Raw genomic sequence first — 14,791 nt, 5'->3', positions numbered from 1 at the left:
CATAAAAACACTCAGTTCACCTAGAATTGTTTTGGAGCATGAGAGCAGGAAAGGGGGAAAATAACACTTTCCCCTCCTCCTTCCTATTGTATAAGAAAAGAATAGTTACAATTTCACAAAGATTGGAGTAGGAAAATTTCTCTAATGGTGCATGGGCCTAAAATAATTCTTGGGCCTCTCTTTAAATATTGACTTGAGATTCTCATGACAGAAGCATTCAATTAGTCTACTCATGTTCAATTTTCTAAGACTAGGTTCAATTCTACAGCTGCTACATTCATTCTCTCTCTCTCTCTTTCTCTCTCTCTCTCTCTCTCTCAGAGAGCACTGCTTTATACTAACTCATACTATTGCTCCATCTCTGAGATACTGTACTCATCTATCTGAATATTGTCTACAGCAGGATTTCTTAACTTTGGGCTCCCAAATGTTGTTGGAATATAACTCCCATCATCCCCAGCCATGGCCTTTGTCCAACAACATCTGGGGACCCAAGGTTAAGAAACCCTGGTCCAAAGTGACTGGCTGCAGATTCCAATAGGGGTCTTTCCCAGCCTTACCTGGAGATGCTGGTAATTGAATCTGGTACATCTCAGACTGCGCGGGAGGAGGCAGTGGTCAAGCCCTCCTGTATTCTACCAAAGACAACCACAGGGCTCTGCGGTCACCAGGAGTTGACACCTACTCAATGGCACACTTTACCTTTACTTTCTGTTTACAAAGCATATAAGCATAAACCTTGTAAAATTACTTATAGTTTCATTGAGATTGATTTCCCCATTTCCAACACAGAACAAAAATGAACTAAAGAAAAATAACCCCGAATTTACTGCTTTGATTGGATGTCATGTCACAGTTGGAGCTAGATGCTGTCTTACATGAAGTTGTAATAGAAATTGAACTCTTTTCTGTTCATCTTATTGATGAGGTTGGAACTATTGCTTCAGTTCAGGAAATACAACTCCCAAGTTAATTTTTAGTGTCTTTGAGGGGGGAAATGGCAGATGTTTTTCTTCTTTCTGTTGGGACAAAGAACATAGCTTGTTTTTCACTGCCGTGATCCTATTGATTTCTATCTCATTTTCAGGTTGCAAACTGTTCTCTGTGTGTTGTGTGTAGCTATGAAAACATCTCCATTCTTCTACAAGTATATTTAATCTCTTGGGTTCTAAAGAATGGCTGACATTCTGTGCCGTGAACCCTTAGCATTAGTGAGCCACCAGGTCTGCTGAGCACATCAAAGGCAGCCTCTGGACTGTTGTGGAACCATGCAAGCAGTGCAGCTCAAGTGCCTGCAGGCTGTTTTAAGGAGATTTTTACCAGCTCACCTCCCAAACAGCCCCAGGGTATGTGCAGAGCAGCCCTGGTGGTTTGCTAACACCGAGCTTCCACTACACAGAACGTTGGCCAATTTTATTTCACTCACTTATTCATGGTGGTTGTAGTCAAAGTCAGTCCCAAGAAATCACCCTGCCCACGCAAATGCCAGGGTGATCCATCTAAGATCTATGGACTGTGTCAGGTGTACCAAAATTTTCTTCTACCTCTAGGTTTCCAGTTTATTTTCTCCCTCTCTGTTTGCTCATTGGACTCCGCTAGCTTTTCAAGCTTAAATTTTGCATCATTACTTATACGTAGAGAAACTATTAAACTGCTAATGGTCTGATCAGATTGGCAAATTTGTTCCAATTGATTATGAAGTCCCTTCACAGCTGATATAAACTAGCCTTTGATCACTGTATAACCTTTGAACTTAAAAAGTTTATTTTTATGAAGGTTGTTTAATTCCTGCATCTTATATTTTAAAATGAAATTGATGTCAATGTATTTAATCAAGGTTTCAGAACAACTGCACAATATTTTTCAGGCAACTGTGCAATATTTCTTAGGCATTTTTCAGGCAGACATGCCAGCATTCCTGGTGCTTACTCTTGCAACATGGGTGCAATGTAACAGAAATGTAATATTATGGCTTATTACATGCAGCAGTTGGATTATCCCTTTGTATACACGTTTGTTGCTATTACAGCAAGTTTAAGAATGATTGAATATGTTCCAGATGTTCAATAATGTATAATATGTATATTGTGTAGAAGCTAGTCTGGTATGACCATGATTCCAGTATCTGCCTAAAACTGATGAAAGCTGGAAATAAAACATTAAGCATGAGAAATGCATTATCTTCCCTTGTGACAGTATTTCCAGCACTGTGGGTGTTCCATGAGTAGAAGGAAGTATATCATGAGACAGCCCAGTTTTCATATAGCTCGGTTCCATCCTAGACAACTTAATGATTTCAGCCACAAATGTTTCTGGAAGAGTATTTCTTATTGATTATGTATTTGTGTTTTTTCTTTTTAAAAAATTTCAAATTATGTCACATCCCATATAATTGTTAATGACTGCCCAAGCCAAGAAGACATGCGTGTCAGCTTTTCCACCCTATGATTTATTGAATAATTCAATTCACACCGCCCAAACAGCTTGAGAGTATCAATCCCTGTCTCACTGTGTCTATGCTGTAGATAAGAAAGATCTAATCTGTAGAGTTCTGTACATGGCACCTTCTTAATGATCAAGCTGCTTGCTTGAAATCACCTTCAGGTTCCCATTCTTGGCATATTCATATGTGCCTTTTACCTCTTCCATACCATGAAGAACAGCAGACATGTCTCAGATTCTGTCAGGTTTTAAAAGTGGATATAGTTAGCTTAAAATTGCTTACCATTTGGGATTTCAAATGAGGCCTCGGGCTCTATTTAAGGATAATTTGTTCATATTTATTTTCCACACCTTTGACCATAAATTGGCCACTTTTTGTTTGCATTGGCCACTTTACATCTTGGGCATGATTTCCCTCCCACCTTTGTCAACAAACTGTTCCTTCAGACTTTTTCATCACCATTTTGCAAGTGTCTTTAGAAAGCTCTTTTTTTAATGTGTAAATTTTAGCTTATATCATTTTCCTGACATAATATACCATACCTTGTATGGTATATTATGGAGATGGTATATGAAGAGTACAATATGTGACAAATTCCTGGTACTGCTGTGGTGGTGGTTTGCTTAAATGATTGGTAGTTTTGTGGCAGTAAATGAATTCTTCCCAATGGGATGTACAGCAGGTAAAGTTTACCCTATCTCTGTCTTTCTAAATGTTCCGGCTTCTTGAGCATCTGCTGCCACATTTCAGGAGGACCTAACTGTACTTTTGTCTTACATTAAACTGGTAATTGTAGATAGCATTTTTTAAAAAGTATTTTAAAAATGAGGTACTGAATGACATTTTTTTCTTTCCTTTTTCTTTTAAAATTACAGATATGGGACATGAGCGACGATGAAACACTTTAATGGCTAGTTAATGAAGTGGAAGCTGACCTACTTTAGGCTGTGTTGGTGTCTTTTTTTATCATTCATTTGACAAGTTAATAATGATTTGCTTACACTGACTGTTGCAAGTATAAACAAATATTATCCACATCTCTGATCAGGATAGGATCAGTGCTCAAAAAGCATTGTGATTGTGAGTGTAATGCCTCTTTTTATTTGTTTGTTTCTATATCTTACCTGTATGACAATCTGAATTCTTTTCATTTTTTTCAGCTTCTAAATACAGCTTATATTTAAAATGTCTCTTAAGTAAAAATTCTTTGTTTTTCTATTAGTTTGAATTTTTGGTTTAAGGACATTCTGAAATAATTATGACCTTTTGAAGCACTTTAAGGATTTAGGCTAGCTGTGTAACTATTACTAAAATGGACAATAACAAGTTAGATGCATTTTTGTTTTGAAAAATATAAATAAATTTAACATTTTTAGTTTATCAAAAATACATGTTAGCAGGCTAGTCCTCTTATCATTTTGGGATCCACTTTGTTCTTTTCATAGATGGTGATGCAATTTTTTTTAAGAGCCTTTAAAGAGAGGAGATGGAATTCTCCCTCAGTTGAAGTCAGTGATGAAATATGATTGACTTCATGTTGCCAAACTTTGACTCTTATTCCAAAATTGAACAGTTGCATACCGGTAATGTAACTCCATGTTCTCATGTGGTGGAAGTATGTTTGCAAATTGGTTCCAGTTGGAATGCAGCATCTTCCCAACTCAGCCATTGACTGGCAGTAGGAAGTGAGTAGGTCTGTGTTTGGAAGGGAATGACTTGGTCTTGGTATGCAATTTTTCCATTTCCCTATAATCAGCCATTCAAATCTGTCGTTCCTGGGTCACTTGAAAAAAAAAATATGAATAGGCCTGGATCCAAAGCGGTACAACTAAGGAGCTCTGGACTGGGCTTTCTCAAAACCGCCCCACCCCTTTTCTCTTTCAACCACAGACTGTTGCAAGGCAAGCCTCTTTTGAAATTTGGAAAATTTCAAAAGCAGTTTTGTGATGTAGTATGGGAAAGAATAAGCATCAACAACTCCCTGGGTGCAGACAAATCTTTTTGATTCTGGCCATGGTTTTGCAATAATGCCCAGATTCACTTTCTCAGTTTGCTGAATTTGTTCTTCAGTAATTTTATGGATTGCTAATCCTCCTTAAGTGATATAGCAGGGAAATGCTTGACTAATAAGCAGAAAGTTGCCGATTCAAATCCCCACTGGTACTATATTGGGCAGCAGCAATATAGGAAGATGCTGAAAGGCATCATCTCACACTGTGCGGGAGTAGGCAATGGTAAACCCCTCCTGTATTCTACCAAAGACAATCACAGGGCTCTGTGGACGCCAGGAGCTGAAATCTACTTGATGGCACACTTTACCTTTAATGGGAATAGCACACACTGCAAGGAAATATGTTATATTTACTCATTTTAATATTAGTATTATTTCTTCTCTTTCTCCTTCCAGTACATAAGCAATGAAATAGCTGAGGAAACTATTCAGGCCACATACTTTGTGTCCTGCATACTGCCAAAGTCAGTCAAGCAGTTACTTTCTCAACTCTGGCATATAAACTACAGTTACATAGAATAGCTGGATCATGACTGATCACTGTTAATGTTTTAAATAAATAAATAAGTGAATGGATGAATGAATGAATAAATGAATGAATAAATAAATAAATAATATTAGTTAGCCGCCCCATAACAAATTGTTCTCTAATTTAGTTTTAATACACATCACTGATTGAACTATGTCTTTATTTGGAAACATGCTTATTTAATCTTGCATTTACTACCATAGTCATCGTCATAGAAGAGAACTACTTGGTGTACTTGACTAATACAAACAAGTATTTCAGTATATTTATGTCCAAATTTCTTTAAATTAATGTAGATTTGTGGATGGGGCATCATTTAGAGAAGGCCAGCACTAGGAAACTTTCTGATAGCAACAGCAGAATGGGAAGTACGGTTCTAATTTGTATGCAAGAGCAATCTTTTAATTTAAATTAATCAAATATATTGCATAATAGCCTCCAGGCTCCCTTTCCTAAGGAAATTCAGTTCCTCTGATGACAGACTGGAACTAGCACTGGGAAGAATTAGTACTCTACAGTTCACACTGAGTCACCAGCATAGACGTCATTTGTAGATAGTGAAACAGGAAACCCTGTTTTGAAATCCTACAACCATGATTAGCTGAGAGTAAAAACGACAACAACAAAAAGAGCTTGGTGTCTTCCAGGAATAATCTTGAATGAGAGTCTGTCTTGATACTTGGATTATCAAGATTGAGTTTGTTGTGCCAAGGGTGTGTGTCTCCTCCTCCTCCTCCTCGGAGTTTCAGCTATATATGACATTTTAAGCGTAGGGTAATATGATGTTTCCTTGCTTAGTAATTTCAGTAACCTAGAGTTGTATAAGACTGAGGTTGCTTCCTGGACATATGCTTTCCAGATGTCTGTGCTGTGCAGAAATGCTCCAGTGTGACTTGGAAAAGAAGGTTGGAAAACGTTTTGTTGTTTTTTCCTCTCCACTGACAAACCAGAATGGCTGGCTTGCTTCTAAAATAATTTTCTTTTTGTAAAGTGTCTTAAGCACTTAATTGAAGAGGACATAATAAAGTTTTTATTCAAATGAATTAAACCTATATTAAGTGAACGAATTTCCACACACTTTTACTCACTGCCTTGTATACATGGACAGCTTTTGGCACCCTCACATCTGCTGTTGTAGCTCTAGAATGGAGGAAGTTGAAATTTGAGCCTTGGGGAAGGAATGGGTGTGGGCTGCATTTATTTTTTGCTGACATGACTTCCCATGTCTAAAGAGAGACAAAATTCCTCTTGAAAACCGACCATTGTCATAACCCTTTGGGTACTTGTCTAGTGTAATCAAAGGAGTAGAATAGCTGGCTTTATCTGAAACTGTTTTAATAGCCAGAGCATCACATTGAGTTTCTTTTAAGAAATGCAGTTTATAAATGCAACAATAGTAATATGCCTGAGAATAATATATATCATACAATTTAAAAGCAATGCAAGCTGTGCCCTTTGTTTGACAACTTCGCCATTTACATGATTTACATTGCAATCAGATATAACTCTTGTATATTTTCATTAGCTCCAAAGGGAAAAAAAGGCTGAGGATTCATTCTTTCTTTACTGGGCCAAGTACCACAGTCCAAGAGATACAGTGTCAGACCACTGGTCAATCTAGCCGCATTCTGTACTCTGATCAACAGTGGTTCCCTAAGACATCTTTCCCAGCCCGGATGAGGTTCAAGTGCAGATAATGGAGGTTGAGCCTGTGTCTTTCTGCTTCAAGGTTGTGTGCTCTGTCCTCTTCCTTTCAAATGCCTTGGGGCAAGCAAGTGCAGCTAAGACTGCCTGCCACAAGCCCTCCAGAATGGCAGGTCAGTATCTCAGCCGCTCCTGTTCCTCCTGATTGGCCATTCTCAGACAGACTGGGCTTTGGTCCAGTGCACAACTGGTTTCCTGCATCCCACCAATACATCATATCTGTGGCCAATACTACTTCAGGTTCATTCTTTTGAGAGTATGTGGATGGCTGGATTAGGGCCAATGACTCAGCTGCTGCATGCAGGGGTTTAGCCTGTCATATATGCTTTTGCACCTCTAGAATCTGATCTAGAAGCTTTCTGTACACAGAAAATTATTTTTACACATGGCTCACCTTAGCTGGAGAGATGGGAGGATGTCTTTTTGATGTTTCTCTCTGACCACATACTGTTCCCTTTCAACTTTTCTTTTTTCTTTGGGGGGGTGGGATAAGAACACCAGTAGTGATGTTTTATGCACTTCTGGACAAGAATATGAATACAGTTCCGTCACTAGGAATAGAACTTTCTCTCACTGTCCTATGGTCACGTTTTGATTCATTTGCCCTTTTCAGTGTTGAGAACTTTCTGCAAGAGATGGTTCCTTTTGTTGAGTACTGCGCCTTTGAGTATGAATTCAGGCTGTAACTGTTGAGCCAGTTCTGACACACTTAGTGCGTATCTTAATTAACTTTAATGTATGTGAGAAATACATAGATAAGTATTAGGTGTACACATGAACACCAGTAGGCAAACCTAAAGGCATTATTTCTGTAGGTTACTCAGAGGTGAAGAACAAAGGCTGACTGGTACACAATCATATTACTCACATGCTGAAGTTTGATACTAGTGAAGGTGCCCAGATGCCATGCCGGACAATGACTGACCTCCAGAACCTTGATCAGGAAGGAGTCATCTGACCAAGTCCATAGTGCTGCAGGTGTCATGCAATGAGAGAATTGTGTGGAAAGGCTGCCTTGCATAGCATACTGTGCCGTCATGTTTACTGTTTGAGTGTTCTATGTACTTCACATAGATTATCTCATGTTTACTTACAACCAATGATGTAAAATAGGTCCAAATTTTTATCTTCATCTTGCAGATGGTGGGCTGAGGCTGGGAGATAGCGGGTAGCACTAAGGCCACCTGGCAACTTAATTCAGGTGATGTTTCAAGTGGGACTTCCCAGTACTGTATACCCACTTAACTGCTACATGGACTCTTGGCATGAATTCGTGCCATTGGATGTAAGCTTATGCCATATAACTATCTCCTTTATCATGTTAATTAGGACTAAATTATGTATGGACAGATCTTTGAGTCCAGATGAAGCTTGATTTCTCATGTATAGAGATATACCAAAAATTATATTGTCAGCAACATTTGCACAAGAAAGAGCACTAGGTCAGCATATCTTAGTGAACTTGTGCTTCACACAGAGCACAAAGCAAGGCTATTGCTATTCCTTATATTTGTAGACACTTGCATTGAGATAGATATTACACACTCCATTTCCCTCCTCAGTTTTGTATATGTGAATATAAATTGGTTGGGCTGTATATGCAGCTGTTCTTCACTGGTTCTTGGGTTCTTCAAAATTGTCTTGTGGACCAAGGGTCCTCTGCAAACAAAACCAAAGTGAATTTCCTGGCAACCCTGCACTGACAACTGCTGTCACTCTCCTGATATTTACTTATTGTTGATTCAAAGTAGAGGCTCTACTAAATTGTCTAATGAGAACTTAAAATTTAAGATAAATATGTAGGGGAGTTTTCTCCCTTGTAACCTTTCTTCCAGAGTTATACAGGGGTGTTCCAAAGGGTACACCCCAAACGTCACACCAGGATTTTGCAATATTTTAGTATATACTTGCTGTTCCATTTCTCCCTTTTGGTCCCTCTATCTGAGGGCAGTGCAAAGCTGGAAGTTGCCATGAGCTCTTCCTTTTCCCACTTGAGCAGTACCAATACCTGTCCAAAATGAAGATGGGGTGGTAGGCTCCTCTCAGATTGGAAGACCTCTCGTATTCCAAGAAATTGGAAGGAAGGTATCGTATCTGGTAGTTCAAAGGAAGCTAGGGCACTAACACATCTAGGCGTGTTAGCAAACATAGTTGATCCAAACCACACATTTTCAGTGATAAATTTAAGTCAATCCTGAAAGCAGATGGAAGGGAGTTGAACTCTACCTTAAACTTATTGCTATCAGCCTTGATCTGCTATAATCCAAGGCATGGAAAATGGTTTGAAGGTTCGTGCTACAGTTCTTCAGCTAAGCTAAGCAAGTCTGGCTTGTGATCCATCTAGATGGGAAACAGCCTGAGAATCATATATAAGCGTGTCTGAGCTCTTTGAAAGAAGAACAGGGAATAATAAATGGCATTCCACTAAAATATATGCAAGAGTTAACTTGGGAACTTTAGACTGTCACAGCTTGTGTGAAACCTGGCTTGTGTAGCTTTCCATAGACAGAGTTACATGCTAGTCTTGAATAGCCACTGCCTGCAGCTTTGGATCAGCTTTATCACTTTATCCTGAACAAAAGCCAGCACTAATTCACTTTATTTGGTTATCTTCATTTCATGTCTCATTTACTTTAGGGCCATTCTGTAACAAGTTTTTTATTCTTTTATTTTTATTTATTTATTATTTATTTATTTATTTTTAATTATTATTTTTATTTTATTTCATTACTTTTATATCCCACCTCCAAGAAGTGCAGAGCGGTGTACACGGTTATTTTTATCCTCATAACAACCATGTGAGGTAGGTTAGGCTGAGAGATACATGACTGTAAAAGAAATTTCAATGTAGCCAAACAATAACTATACCACAAGTGTGTGTATGTTTACCTTTTTACATAAATTGCTTTGTACTGTAATATCAACAAGAATAGCCAATGTTCAGTTCAGAAATTACTGTTACAACAATTAAAACTATGATATAATGATTACATCTAACCCCAAAGAAAAAGATTAGAACCACTGCATGAATGTTGTTAAAAGTGAAGATGAAAAACATAGTCTTGGGGCATGTCTACATTATGAATTTGAACTACTTTAAAGTCACTATAACTGCTATGGCTCCCCACAAGAATCACGGAAGTTTTTGTGATGTTACTAGGAAATCTGTATTGGAGAACGGTAGTTCTATCAGGGGACTATCTTTCCCAAGATTCTATGGTTGTCATGACAGCTAAACCAACTTGAAACTGGTTTACGTTTGTTCTTATGGTCATTAGACTGGAATAAAGGTTTGGAATACTTGTCTGGTAGAGATGCCTCCTTTCACATGGCCCCCAAACAGAAATATCTCCTCCTTTGTATCCATTTCCTCCATCTGAAATGCATTGCATATGTGTGCTATCCTAACAAGCAAATATAAATATGTGCTTTCCTGGCATGGGCATACAGTGCCACAAGATGCTGGTTGATACAATCGAAGTACGGGAAGGGTTCTTACTGCTAGAATAACTCTAGCTTCCAAATCAAACCAGTATGTTCTAGCTGTGGGTGTGGAGCAGCAAATTAAGAACAGCTAGTAGAAACATGCCTAATAGAAGTCAAAAGTGGTTACAAAGCCAGCTCGCCCTGTATGGAAATTCAGCCTGGCTCATTGTTCAACAACTTGCACCTTATGCCCAAGTTACAACAGCTAGATTTCACGTGTGAATATTTCAGTAACTCTGGATGGATGGATGGATGGATGGATGGATAAATAAATAAATAGAGTGTGCATGGGGGCGGGGGGGGGGTGCTCTTCAGTGACAGGAATGTTGGAGAGGCCCTTTTTCTGCCAAGTCAGTGTCAACATAAAGCAAATAACTCAGCATTGGAGGGGAAATGAAATAGTGGTTAAGAGGGATAGTTTGCTGCTAATATTCAGAGAAGCAGAAACAGATGAAGAGAAGAAGTATTCAAGCCTAAAACACCTCATTCACAGAATTTCTATTGCTGGGCCAGCAAGTCAGACTCCATTTATAGAGAGTGAGGTCATTCACACAATCAAAAACTTTTCTACCTGGGTTTGGGAGCTGTCTGTGTGCTCCCAATTTTCAGTTGTGTGGAAGCAAAGTAGGAGGAAAACCTGGGTAGAAGTGGTGGTATGGAATTAAGGTAGGAGGAGAAGCTACCCAGGTTTTCCTCTCAATCACACAACCAGACATTGGGGGCACACACAGCTCTCAAACCCAGGTAGAACACAATCTTTGATTGTGTGAATGGCCTCAGTCTCTATAGTTAATAATGAAGAAGCAGCCCTTGTTTGCATGGAGTTGCCTTGCTTCATCACAGCCATGTCTGATGCTTGAAGAGCCCACTGCAATGTGAAAAGAGCAACACCAAAAGAGCTAATAAGTGGCATAGGATGATAAGACCATCAGCCATTGAACACAGAAAGCTGCCTTATGCTGAGTCAGACCAATGGTCCATCTAGCTTAGTATAGTCTACACAGACTGGCAGCGGTTTTTCCAAGGTTGTGGGCAGGAGTCTCTCTCAGCCTTCCCAAAGTAGCCCCATCCTCCAAGGGGAATATCTTACAGTGCTCAGATGTAGTCTCTCATTGAAATGTAAACCAGGGCAGACTCTACTTAGCTAAATTCATGCTTGCTACCACAGGACCAGCTCTTCCCTTGATTGACTTCAAGCAATGGTGAATGAATAAACAAGGAAGTGAAAGCATATGTGGCATTGCTGCAGAAGAATGGGGACTGCTTGTTACTTCATGAAAATGGCATGCGCCAGTCACAGCACATGGAGAGGGAGGAGCATTCGGGTGGATGGCGCTTAGGAGTCTGGGGTATTTAAGATGGGGATTGGTTTCATGCTAATTTTATATAAGGTAGCCCACCAGCTGCCTTATCAACCCATTGATTGATTGATTGATTGATTGGATTGGATTTCTATACCACCCTTCCAAAAATGGCTTAGGGTGATTTACACAGGTAAATAATAATAAATAAGATGGAACCCTGTCCCCAGAGGGGTCAAAATCTAAAAAGAAACATCAGATAGACCCCAGCAACAGTCACTGGAGGTACTGTGTTGGGGGTGGATAGGGCCAGTTACTCTCCCCCTGCTCAATAAAGAGAATCACCAAGTTAAAAGGTGCCTCTTTGCCAAGTTATGTTTTGGTTACCAAAAGAAAAATGAACAAATGAGCATGGGATAGAAAGACTGTACATGGTGGGCCTGCTACCACTGTAGTGGCATGGCCAAGCATTGCAATGGAATGTATGTTTTGCACAGTTGTGCAAGAGCAAAGAGTTCCATGACCATGTAGCTATTTTATATAGAGAACAGAGAACAACCATACCACTTTCTATATACCACTTTCCAACAAAGGTTTCCAAAGCAGCTTACATGGATAAATAAATACATTTTCGTGTAAACTGCCCTGAGCCATTTTTGGAAGGGTGGTATAGAAATCAAATCAATGATGATAATGATAATATAATAATAAAATGGCTCCCTGTCCCCAAAGGGCTCACAATCTAAAATGAAACATAAGATGGACACCAGCATCAGTCACTGGAGGGATGCTGTGCTGGGGGTGGATAGGGCCAGTTACTCTCCTCCTGCTAAATAAAGAGAATCATCACATTAAAAAAGGTGCCTCTTTGCCAAGTTAGCAGGGTTAAATATATAATGGCTGCACTGTTGTGTAACACCATTTGTGCAGTTTTTACACTTGCACCATAGGGCTCTTGCACAACTGTTGTGTTCTGCTGTGTGCATAACAGTGTAGGTATGTACATGGAACCAGGTGAGGGGTGGCTCAAAGGGGTCTCGCTCCAAACAGATTTGAACACTGGGTGGGGGGCGGGGTCTCGCCTTAAGGGCGGGGGAGGTGCACTTACTCCTCCCCGGTGCCGGAGTTAGGTAAAATCCCTTTGGCTGGAAGGGGCGGCAATCCCTCCCTGAGGGATTTTACCTAACTCCAGCACAGGAGAGGGAAAATGCAGGGGGAGGAGTAAGTGCATCTCCCCCGCCCTTAAGGCGAGACCTGCCCCCACCTTCGAACCTTGAACCCACCCAGTGTTTGAATCTGTTTGGAGGCCCTTAAAAGGGCCTCCGAATAGGTTCATGCACATTCCTATAACAGCGTGCAGTATGTCAGTCAGCATGACATTGAAATGTGATGTACAGGCAGGCCCTGCAGTGTTTATGGGGAAACCTGGGCCTTTCTTTACTTAGACCTCTTAATATCTGTGCAATCTTTCCCCCTCCCTCTTTGCATATTTATTTTAGAAAATTCTTCAGCTGCCCTTCAGCATAAGACTCTGTTTTTAAGTTGTCAGATGAAATGTCTGCAGCTCTGGGAAACTTAGCAGTTTTTGTCTCAGACTGGCATACAATGGTAAGAACACCTATTCTTCCTTGTTGTAGAACAGCACGTCTAAACTGATTGTTTTATTAAGGAACTGGCTTAGGAATGAAAAGTGCCCTTTGGTAGCAGTATAAGCATCTTGTATTGTAATGGGCTGCTGATAGCACCACTGGTGAAGCAGTGTGTCTTAAAAGCTTGGAACACAATGGTTCGTGCAGCTTAGGTTTGGCACGAGAACCTGCGAGCATGTTCGGACTTTGCTGTGCTCTGCTAACTGGGAATACAGTTGCAACAAAAAGGTCCACTTGTCATCATGCTCATGAGACACCACCACTGGCTTGCAGGGGTGGGAGAAGGATTGGCATGAGCACCATCATGCAATAAAGCACTGTGTACAAAGGCAGTTTGTTGCTGCTGAAGTTCCAGCACTGGTGCCAAGAACCGAGAGCAGTTGCTTAATGTAACTGGTGCATGGAGTGACAGCAGCTGGCTATTTTACAACCAAGACTATGATGGGAAGTATCTCAAAGAGCAAAATGTGGGGATGGGGAATGTCATTGAGTGAGATGGGAATTCACCATCATGCCAGCCTTCATACCCAAATTTTGACTGAGGTTTGAGAAATTAACTCAGATTGAGGACAAATGTGTATACAGATGCATTATTTAATATGGTAGCCAGGAAGACTGGCTGTGGGCAGAGACACTGCAATATTAGGGTACTCAGGAGGGAGCCATGGAGTTAAGACCAGTTCCTTGAAAGACACCAATTCCAGGCATATTTACCACACCAAGATCTGCTTACCTTCAGCAAGTTGACTGTATCATGTGCCCTTCAATCATGCTCTACAGTCTGATCATAGCTGCCGGTTGTAGTTTAGTCCTGGTTAACTGTGGAGCAGGGAGTATGATTGCCGGTAGAGCATGGGTTATCACATCACACTCCATGGAAGCATGCCCAGCTCAGCAATCACTGTTAATTCTTTAATTACAATCACACAGGTTACAATCGCACAGGTCATAAGAACAGGCCCTGTATGTGATGGATTTCTGATGGTTGTTTCAATCGTACAAGTCATCACCCGATGCTTTTTTCCAGTTTAATTTTGTTTACTACGTTCACTTATCTTTGTTATGCTACCTACCATTGTCATCCATAATCCATTTACCTTCTTGATAAGACTAGAAACGGTGGTTGACACCTAATGATGCACACGCATGAGGGATTGTGGGTACACACAAGGAGCCCTCACTGTTGCCTAAGAGCCATTAGGGGTTGGAGTGCTCCTCATGCTCTGGAAGCACTCAAGAAGACCAGAATCCCTTTGCTGAGGACAGCAATGTGTTTCAGTTCTAGCAGAGTCCTTCTAGGACATGGGCAGTACTCCAAACCCTAATGGCTTTTGCCCAACAGTACACATATAGGGGGACTGGAGGAGTTGCACAAGGGCTCCTGGCCATCCATGCAGCCCATCCTTACGTGCTGCTTCTTTAATCAGGATGTCAGCCAGTTGGAGCTATTGAAAAATACAAGAGTTGTAGCCGATTGCAATGTAAAGCATGGAAATGGCAAAGTTATCCAACAAAGTTGGATTGCTTTTAAATTTTATCATATATATCTTCTATATCTATAATTCTCCTGGGTATGCCTTGGAATGTGCGTCCCGGCGCCCAGCTGATTGGCTGGGCGGCGGAGGCGCCTGATAGGCTGAGGCACACCGAGGAGGCGGCGGCGGCGGG

At 40.5% G+C, this 14,791-nt stretch overlaps 1 protein-coding gene across 4 annotated transcripts in view; it reads left to right on the top strand.

Annotated features, from left to right (window-relative positions):
- Window positions 1–3,659, top strand: part of ATG7 (autophagy related 7) — a 145,018-nt gene extending 141,359 nt beyond the window's left edge. For all 4 annotated transcript variants that reach the window (XM_053297918.1, XM_053297916.1, XM_053297919.1 and 1 more), the window contains one exon: window positions 3,319–3,659. In XM_053297918.1, the coding sequence (XP_053153893.1) occupies window positions 3,319–3,351 (33 nt within the window). In that variant the 3' untranslated portion in view covers window positions 3,352–3,659. The remainder of the gene's footprint in view (window positions 1–3,318) is intronic.
- Window positions 3,660–14,791: the final 11,132 nt, after the last annotated feature.

Source organism: Hemicordylus capensis, chromosome 2 (genome assembly GCF_027244095.1).
Source record: "Hemicordylus capensis ecotype Gifberg chromosome 2, rHemCap1.1.pri, whole genome shotgun sequence".
NCBI classification, from domain to species: domain Eukaryota; kingdom Metazoa; phylum Chordata; class Lepidosauria; order Squamata; family Cordylidae; genus Hemicordylus; species Hemicordylus capensis.
Note: the sequence above shows the minus strand (reverse complement) of the source record. Positions and strands in the feature narration are given on the sequence as shown.